The sequence below is a fragment of the Cibotium barometz genome, chromosome 17 (assembly GCF_041138505.1).
Source record: "Cibotium barometz isolate CiBa-2024 chromosome 17, ASM4113850v1, whole genome shotgun sequence".
NCBI lineage: Eukaryota > Viridiplantae > Streptophyta > Polypodiopsida > Cyatheales > Cibotiaceae > Cibotium > Cibotium barometz.
The window spans coordinates 3,445,904-3,455,767 of record NC_141062.1 but is presented as its reverse complement, the minus strand read 5'-3'; the positions used below and the strand labels follow the sequence as shown (position 1 = coordinate 3,455,767).

The window sequence follows — 9,864 nt, the reverse complement described above, 5'->3', positions numbered from 1 at the left end:
AGATGCTAGACTTCTAGTTATGATTACAATTCACTTAGGATAGAGGAGTGACCAACAGGTAGGGCTTGGCTCTCTAACTGGTCTAGAAAGCCTAGTCGCCTTGAACAAAATTGATCTCTATGCTGAAATCTCTGCTTCTTTCTCTTCTACTTCTTCTCTCCACTTGAGTTATCCTCACCTACAAGAAGTTCTCTTCATAAAGAAACAACCCTTCTCTTCATGACCTAGTTTTCCATAGCAATTGCAAGACTTCTTAGAAAAATTCTTTTTCATATATGAACCTTTGAAGGAAGCTTTTGAACTAAACTTCTTAAAGCCTCATTTGTTGTAGAAAGCCCCTTCGGTGTTGTCTTACCTTTGCTTGACTTTGTTGAAATCTTCTAGTAAGATACTTCAACATCCATGAGTGTAGGTGCTGGGCAAATTGGTAAGAGTAGTAACAATGCTGCTATACTCTTCCCAAGGGAGACTTTTCAAAAGAACTGCTATAATGATATCTTCTTCAATGTGTTTCTTGATACCTGCAAGTTGAGTTAAGATACTCTTCATGTAGTTAAGAGATAAGTTGGAAGAGACTCATATGAATTCATCTTAAGTTCCAAAAACTTTATGAGTAGGCAAATCTTTGAGTTTTTGGATTGACCTCCAAACAAAGTATCAAGAATATTCCAAGCCTCTTTAGAAGTTTCTTTTCCATCTATGTGATGGAAAAGATGTGTCACTAAGGCCTAAGACAATGATTTGCCAGTGCATATTCATCCTTGCTTACCCAAATGCTCTTCTCTTCTCTTCTCTTGTGGTAGGCATTCTCTTTTTTGCATTTGTGACACCTCATAGTCCCTTTCTCATCAGTGTAAACTTGATTTTGGTTTGCCATGTGTGGAAACCATTTCCCTCAAACTTATTAGTCTTGAATAAGTTAGACGTGATGTGGGTAGGCCTTATCACTTAGAAAATTAGTCCAAGGACAGTGTCTAAAACCCTTACAAAGAGTTTTAACATATGCTAAAAAGGACCATCGCCATACAAGTGCATTTGTTTATAAGAAATTCTGAAAATTTCTAAGTTCTTTGTATGAGAGGAATAATATGGTATGATTTTTGCCTTGGACTTCTTTACCTTCTTGAGTATCCTTCTTGTCTTGATGTGCTTGGAGTTTGATGACTCACAATCAGAAGGCATCTTTAAAACCCTTTAAGATTATAATTGTTTTAAATTGCACTAAGACAATGTATTGAAATTCACACTTGGTTTGTATGCAATTAGCAAATCATTTCAAAAAGTGTGTGTCTATTCAAGGGGTTGTCAAGCTTTTTCACACACACACACACACACACCTATTTTTAGTACTCTCTACATGCACCCAACAAACTTTAAAGAGACTAGATGTAACTCTCAACCAAAATTCAAAATCATTGTATGTAAAAAGATTGAGACTTTCTACATGTTGCATAAAGAGATTCAATAGATATAATTTAGATCTTCCTTAGTAATCTTTCAATCCAAGTAATACAATACTTTAGGGTTTGGGATCACTGCTGACTTAATTACCTAAGCGAACAAATCCAAAAATAAAAATAAGAAATCCAAACTTCCTCTTTACTGATTAAAAGTATTCTTGCTATTTCCATGCTAGGGAGGTGATTATGTTGAGGTGCAACATAATCTGTTTATGAGTAGCTTATGGATCCATACAAGAGCTCATGAATATTAGAGAATATAGAGAGAGAGAGATATCTCGATTAAGTTATTCACATTACTACATGCTTTATGGGAGTAAACTCTTTTTAAAGTGGGTGTGAGCTAACCATCAAGGCAAAATGCATATCAATAACTTAACCAGATGGTGTGGAGGCATAAGGCAGGTTTATTGCATTTTGTGTATACATGAGTGGCAAGGATCCTTTTCAACCCACCCTCAATGTTGTAAGGTTAGTAAACCAGTAGTTTCTTAACCCACTGCCCATCTCTGCAGAAGCCAATAGAAATGTAGATTAGAGATTAAACCCGACTGCCCATCTCTGCAGAAGCCAATAGATAAGAGATTACTCTTACTGTCCTCCACACATTTTGTTTGAGAGAGATGTAGAGATTTACCCTTATCTTTCCATCTTCAGATCCACAGAAGAGCACATTGTCATGAGCTAGGAATGATGTGACTTTACAGCCGATGCTCATCCCTGCAACTTTCACCAGTCTTTCCCTCAGCCAGACCTGCAGCATCCATAGTGTTTGTTTGCCTAGATGCAATGGTTTGATACTTAAAGATGACATGATAAAGGGGACTAGAAGGCACTATGCTGTAGCAAAGGAAGCTTGGAAGGTGGGAACAGACCTCTATAGAGCCCGAGTTTGAGCCGAGGTAAATAAACTCGTCATTGACAAACATGGCACGGACATCCAAGCTCGTGGCTAGTTGGCCTGCCAAAGACTTGTCTTTTAAACTCCAAACCTTCACAGCATAGTGATAAGCCTTATCAGTATAGTACAAGGCGTTGTCTCTTATGTTAACCAAGCATACAACATCAATTTATTCAGTGATCGCAGTTACCCCAAACATACATACCTACATATGTACGTACATGCATAGACACATACATGTGCATGCTCAGATGGGCAAAAGCCCATTCCATTGGAAGGAATTAGTAAGATTGGGGCAGAAAACAATAAGTAAGCATGTGATTTATTAAGTCTCACGGTTCATGATTGGAGATGTGTATGAGGAGGTGAAGGGGTTTCTTACCTTTGCAGCCATACCATCTACACATGACCCCGAGGAATAAAGCTTGTCATTATAGACCTGCAGCCCATAAATAGCCTTCTTTCCAAGCAAGGTCCTCATGCCCTGCTGAATGACAACCGGTGGTCCTCCCGCTAAATCCACCTCCTGTATACTCATGTGAACCATTGCTAATCAATCCAAGGCAAGCATTGGCAAATGTTGTTGGAACATACATCTGATTAAAGACATAGAGGGAGAGGTTTACTTGAATGCTATTATCAGTGCACCCACAGAACAGTTTTCCATCTCCCATGGTAATGCTCTGGACATGTTTATTTAACATAAGGGACTTTATGCCTGCGTCACCCTGGAGGACCTGTGCAAATGAGAGCTTAAGTGATTCAGTTGCTTGATCAAGGGAGGAGGGAGGGGGGAGCCCTTGCCATATACATACCCGGACTCCAGTGCTCTGTGGTGCACCAAAGAAAAACATTGTAGAATTTACAACAAGGCTATGTACAGGCTCCTTTGTGTCATGAGACTTCACAAAGTGTATCTCGTCTGGTCCTATTGACCACATCTGCACCATCAAAGAAGCCACACCATGTTTTTATGTGCAACTAAACTGGCAGACTTTTTGGGGTGCTGATGACAAAAAATTGAGCTCATAAGCAGAGAAACAAGTATACCCTTATAGTCTTGTCAAGAGAGCCACTGTAGAGCTTGTCCCCAGAGAGAGGAATGTACAAACATGTAACTGACTTTTGATGCTCCTTAAGGTCTTGAATCAAAATAAGGTTCTTCTTTCTGCAATCCCAGACCTTCAATGGAAGATGCAAAGAAACCACCCAAAAAGATAAGTCTTGAGTCGTTATTTGTGGATATCAACAAAAGCCACTGACTAATACAGATCCAGACCTTCAATGTTCCATCTGAATGACCACTGAAGAGTCTTCCGCGGGCTTGAGCAAGACAGCGAACCTCTCCGTTTGTACTGGCATCAGTGGGTGGTGCTATATCGTCGTGGGCCCAAAACTCAGGCTAGCAAAATAGGCTCTAATCATACACTGGGACCTCACATGAGAAGAGCATGCACCTTAATCTTCAAGAAACAGAAAACATGAATGCTGTGGAATGAGAGCTACTTACCACATTCACATGAGGACTGCTAATCAGTTTTTTGAGTATGTTGTTTGCCATCCCTAGTGATCTTTTGAGCTGCCTTAGAGGCCCACAAATGTCCTTTGCACACTGTACAAGCTCTTGCAGTCCCTCTTCATCCCTCAACCATGTGCTATGTATTAGTTAACATCATACATCATAAAAACTTACATGTCTTGTGGATGATGTTTGCTTACCTGAATCATCAATAAAGCTGTGCAGAGAAAGGACTGCCAGAGCCTTATCCTCCATGTCCTTGGAAGATTTGAGGTTACGGATAAACTCTGGCATTAAGCTTTTGCGTGCTTTTTCTTGGACACCGGTATCAGGCAGCAAGGGCAGCATGTGCATAAGCCATGTTATGGCTATAGTACAGGGCCTTGCCAGAGCCATGGTTTGGCTTTTCATCCCTCTACCCAGACCTTCAAGTATCAAGCCATTTTCGAAATTCATGAGAGCTCCCGCCACTCGCTTCTCCCACTCTCTGCAAGCCCTCTCCTCCTCTTCCTGCAGCAGTCTTCAAGTTAAGTGTCTTCACTGCAAGCATGTATACATGCGTAGGCACATGCACACGCATCTGAAGGTACTGTCATACATACATACATGTATGAATGAGAGTACCTTCCACTAGGTTCAAAACCCTACATGGTGCTTCCTCGGTGGCATCGCCTACGGGCAGATAAAAAGTGCCTACGGGCGATGAAAAGTTGGTAACTATGGGAGGATCTTGGGCCTAAAAAAAGAAAAAATAATATTTTTTTTTGCACATAACATGAGTGTGGCCTTTTTCCACACTCACCCTGTTCACAGGCAAATCCCCTTCTGGTTGTAATAGTTGTTCTTCTTCCTTCAATGCAGCCTTATAGACTTGCTCGAGGCCGACAGATTTCAGCAGCCAGAGATCTAATAGAGGTTTCCCAGAAGAAGAGAACCGCCCCCCCAAACACACCAATGTCTCAGCTCCTGCAACTTGTGAAACAAGGATATCCTTGTTAGAAAGAGCCCCTATCAGCGCCTCGATCGCCTCTTCTCGGTACATGCTTCCCTTCCTGGGTTGGACCTGCAATCCTATGCTAACGAGAATGTTAGATAGCAAGGTTTGAATCCTAGCAGTGAAGCTGGCTGCTGTTGTGAGAAGGACTAGAAAGGAAAGCATGATTTTTCCATACCAGAAGGTCAAGTTGAAGAAGTAATCCTGCAATAATGGGGCGTTGTTCATGTGAAACCCTTTGAAGATGTACCAATAAGACATGCATTGTGCTGAGAGACCCTTCTTCTTTGATAACCTGCAGAAGCTGGTTGTTGATGGACCTACTGAAAAGGGAAGAGTTTCTAGTGAAAACTCTATGTCAAGACAGCATTCTAGCTTGAGAAGACACACTAAAAGAACCCATTTAGCACCTGCTAAGACGCACAAGCTCTGATAGAAAAGAGATGGTGATGATCCTTCCTCTTTCATTACTACTGTGCAGCAACTCCAAAACTGGTGTTAATTGGGCACTGTGGGCGATGTAGTTGCGACATCTTCCCTCTGCCTGCATGCAACACAGCAGGATGAAGACTGCACTAATCCTTTCCTCCAAGCTAGTTGCCTCCAGACTATCAACTAATGGAGAAAGCCCATTCATAGAGATGATAGAATGTGCAATAGCGGACTTGGTGTTCTGATCAGCTGCAACCAGCATCTGGTCTATCATCAGGGAAGATGCTTCTTTGGGTCCCAGATACATAGGATAAGGCTCCTCACATGGGGCATACTCATTTTCGCACTTCCTCAACACACCAACCAATGATGGGAGAAGGTCAGAGAATGCTAACTGGGATGATGTTGGCCTCAACTGGTACAACAAAACTGCAGCGTTCAACATGTCCCTCTTCAGCAACCCCACCACACACTCATACTCAGGATCCTCTGCTGCAATCAACTGTGCCACAGACTCATCTCTCTCGATCAGCTCTGACAGTATAAACACAGCTGCTTCAAGAACTTCAGACACATTCGATGTAGAAAGAACTTCGACAAAGCCCTTGATCACTCCTCCTTGGACTAGATGCACCTGAATAACTTGGATCCCCTTGAACTCCTGCCAAATGTGAGCAACTGTGAGCACAGCCGATTCACACTCCTGAAGATCAGCTGAGCTGCAAATGCAGGTCACTGCAGGCTTCAACTCATTGATCAGACCCTGAAGGACATCTTGGCCGATGGAACTTATGGGTGAGGAAAGAGAACCAGCTGACCTACTATTGAATTTGGAAGTGTGTCTTCCCTTAGTGTAGCTAGTAGTGCTGTCAGAGGAGACACTGCTATCTGGTGAACCACTTGCTTCTGGCATGGCTTGATCATAGGGTATGGTGGAACCCAAGTAGTTATGTTGGGTCCGAGGGAGGCAAGGTGAGTTTTCCGACGATCCAAATTCCAATGCCAACTCAGGGTGCTGCTCTTTCCAGCTTGCAATGACCCTCTTGAGAACATAATTAGTCTTAGGAAGAGAGATGCTCCTTAACGTCTGTCGAGTAATTGGGCATGTTGTGTTGCCTCTACTCAGCCACTCTTGAATTGCCCTTCGTTCGTATGTCTGACCTGTTTCAAGTGTCACTGGGTCATTGAAGATTTGGCTTGTGATGGGGCATACAAAGTCCTTTGGGGGCCTTGTTACAGGGGTTGAAATATCAGGAAGCTTCAATTGGGAGAGACTCTGCCTTGGATCTTTTGCGTGGGATGCCAGTGATGAGCTGCATCAATAAGAACCTGATGGGTAAATGATGTAATCTTAAAAACAACATGACCAGACATGGCACAAGGACTCCCATTCAACGCTAGCAGTCATCTGTGTGTGTGTGTGTGTGTGTGTTACTACATATTGTGCTTGTGTGTGTGTGTATGTATGCATGCACATATGTACATAGGTAGCATGGATTTATGTGCGTATGTGTATTTAGAGAGACAGAAAGACCTTGTTTCTCCTTGCATCTGTGCATTCTCTTCTGCTTCCTCTTCTACCTCTTTTCTTTGTAATTCATCCGGTTCTTCATCATCATCCTCTCCAATTTCGCTGTCTTCCTTGTCTATAACTGCTTCCTCTTCCTCCCTGCTGGTGATATATGACTCCCTGGGTACCATAGTAGTCTCCTCAGAGTCTTTCTCCTTCTTTTGAAGAGCTTCCTGATCATGGTGATCAAATTGTGAACTGTCAAAATAAGAGAATAATTGCAACTCAGAAAGACAACGTGATGATAAGGGAGTTTGGACATTTTCTACTTAATGACCTTAATTTGTTACCTGCACCTTCGATCCCGACTCCAATGAGCTAGAATACTCCTGTGCAGGTGGTGATGGCTGGGGGGAAGAGATCATGACAGCATCTTGGTCTTGGAAGAGAGCCAATAAAGGCTTTGAACTCCCAGTTCTACGGTGGGACATCTCCTGATGCCTCGAGAGCTTTGAGTTCTGTTTGACAAGCTTCTGAGCTTTGGCTGGACTAGCATTCCTCACCCTAGGGGATTGTTTAAGGATATCACTTTTTTGTGACTGCTGCCTAAACAAGGATGCCCCTGAAGATTGCTTGTTGAGTGCGGTATGCTTTGCTGCCATCTGCAAGTCGATATTATAAGTACTTCCCTGGGCTCCATATTCTGGTTCTTCAGACTCATCTTCTTCTTCCCAGATTGGCTGCAAATATCAGAAGGAAAAAAAAAAAGCATTGAAAAGAGTTGTGGATTAGAAAGGCATGGAATAGTAGGTGCATGTTCCTTGCAAGATCAAAAGTGTATACAGATAGCAGAGCAAGAAGGGGGCCTATACATTTTGAGAGCCATGTGTCATGTTGTACAGGTCTTCTTGCCTGCCTTGACGTTCGCCAAACCTGCAGTAATTGAGATGAGGCACCTGTTTCTTACCAATAAAATGCTGAATTCTGAAAAAAGTTTGAGACTTACGTGGTAGCCTGGTTGCTGCTGTTGCTGTAGACCGTTGAGAAGCCGAAATTGCTGTGAGAGAATCCTGCACTGGTTGGGGGCTGAGGCCCAAACTTGACAGACTGGGGGATGTGGCTCAGCTCATGCATGGGAGTCATGGGCGGTTCCGCAATGGGCATGAGAGGCATGCTTCTCTTGGCAGTGACAGCTGGGTCGAAGTTGAGCCACTCCTTGTAGTACCGAGCATAAAGCCTGGTATTCTCATCAAGCGAGTCCTGGTAGAGCTGCTCCAGCTGCTGCAATTGAGCAGCCTGTTCGGGGCTGACGGTCGAGAGAAAGTTCTTATACTCAGAAACATTGTACGACAATTCCTCTCTGGAGAGGGAGAAGTCAGTACCGTCTGGCAGGATAGAGGAGAGGATGTGATGCCTCTGTTCTGTGTACCATGCTACTATGGAGGTGAGGTGGGGCAAGAAGAGGTGCTCCCAGAGGGAAGGGGCAAAGTCCACTCTAGAGTACAATGGCTCCACGAGGAACATCTCCAGCATGTGAGCAGCTGCATTGTGGTCATCGTTTCGGAGCTTCCACACGAAAGCAAGGTTGAGGTGAGCCCAAGCAGAGAGGTAAGAGTTGGGCACCCCTGCTGTGGTGTGGCGGATGTTCAAGAGGGCACTCACCTGCAGCATTCTCTCTGCGTGCTCCAATCGTGCCCTCTTTGTCTCTTCGTTTGATGTCAAAATGGCTTCCTCTAAAGCATCTATGCCCCAGTCAAGATTTGCCAACACAGCCTGCTCTGCATACTGCACCTCCACATTGTCCTGTGCAGCTAGCCGCTCTGCACATAGCTCCTTGTGTTGCCTTCTTTGCTCACTGTCTAGCAAAGCATCCAGTGTGTAGTTTCCCACCACAGACACCAGCACAGTCACCACGGATTCATTACTGTCTAGAGAGCCGGCAGGAGTCATTGTAGACCTGCTGAAATGCTCTACACCAGTGTATGATAAACTATGCTAAAGTGTATGATTAATATATCAAAACTTGCCGGCAGTTAATCCAAAAAAGATTAACATGGATAATTTCAAACCAGCTTGCAAACCATATCACATAGTCATATGAATTGGCATCAAAAACCTAACTGGGTGCCGACCCAATCACATTTAGGTGGCCCAATTCCAATGAACTGCTCTCAAAACTGCAAATGGACGGTGATTTAATCATAACTTTACTGCAAAAGAACCCAATAATGGGACAATCTCTGGCCGGCTTGCAAACTATGTCTTACCGATGAATATAAAGTTTTCATCTCCCCGAATGGGCGAATCATACCACTCTTATGCTTTGAAACTAATTAATTCACAAATGGGCGATCACCCAATTGCAGTCAGGCTTTGGCAAGGAGGATTAGTTCCAAACAGCCTAAAAAATCGAAATGGGCGATGACCCAAATCTAAAGCGGGCTTGACTTGCTACTTTATCACAGCAGCTTCGGAGTCCTAAACTGGGCCAAGTACAATATATTACGCCGGCCGGCTTGCAAGTAATTTCCAATAGAAAAGATGCGATAGTAGCGTAGCGGCTTTGTGATCCAAAGGGGGTACTAATTGAATTCCAATCTGGCTGCGTACAAACCCCAAATCCGGTATATGATCCAAGCATTACCCAAATTTGGCGAACAACAATCTCCACCCAATAGACAGTGTGCAGTTTTGCAGTAGAGAGAGCTGGGTTTCTTTTCTAAATGACTAGATTATATTTGAGCACATGGAATCATATGTGCAAGCAATGTATCTAATCTAATATTATTGATTTGTAGGCAAAGCTTTATAGGTTGGCGCTCTCAACAAAGCCTGGTTTATTGCCTGAGAGCAGGAGATACGTCCTTGTGCCTGGCCGCCCAGTCTCAGTTCCCCATGCTTTGCCTCTGCCAAATAAACCTCTTCTTGACTGCGCACAATTTCAATGCACAGCCCTCAAGTCTGTGGCGGAGCTCGCCACGTGGCAGAGATGCAGGCGCCGGCATGCCTAATTCCGGAAATTTTTCAAGGCACCTTTTTTCCCAACAT

General features: G+C 43.5%; 1 protein-coding gene across 1 annotated transcript; it reads right to left on the bottom strand.

Annotated features, from left to right (window-relative positions):
• Window positions 1–1,578: 1,578 nt before the first annotated feature.
• LOC147629593 (putative E3 ubiquitin-protein ligase LIN) lies at window positions 1,579–9,729 on the bottom strand. The gene is made up of 17 exons (XM_086811083.1): window positions 7,823–9,729; window positions 7,689–7,749; window positions 7,167–7,556; window positions 6,841–7,049; window positions 5,285–6,619; window positions 5,053–5,197; window positions 4,683–4,943; window positions 4,081–4,390; window positions 3,872–3,996; window positions 3,641–3,763; window positions 3,412–3,543; window positions 3,177–3,302; window positions 2,988–3,098; window positions 2,744–2,887; window positions 2,336–2,452; window positions 2,098–2,214; window positions 1,579–1,969 (listed from the first exon to the last, which is right to left on the bottom strand). The coding sequence occupies exons 1-17, from the start codon at window positions 8,764–8,766 to the stop codon at window positions 1,952–1,954; spliced, it is 4,668 nt and encodes a 1,555-aa protein (XP_086667209.1). The 5' UTR covers window positions 8,767–9,729; the 3' UTR covers window positions 1,579–1,951.
• Between the last annotated feature and the right edge of the window lie 135 nt (window positions 9,730–9,864).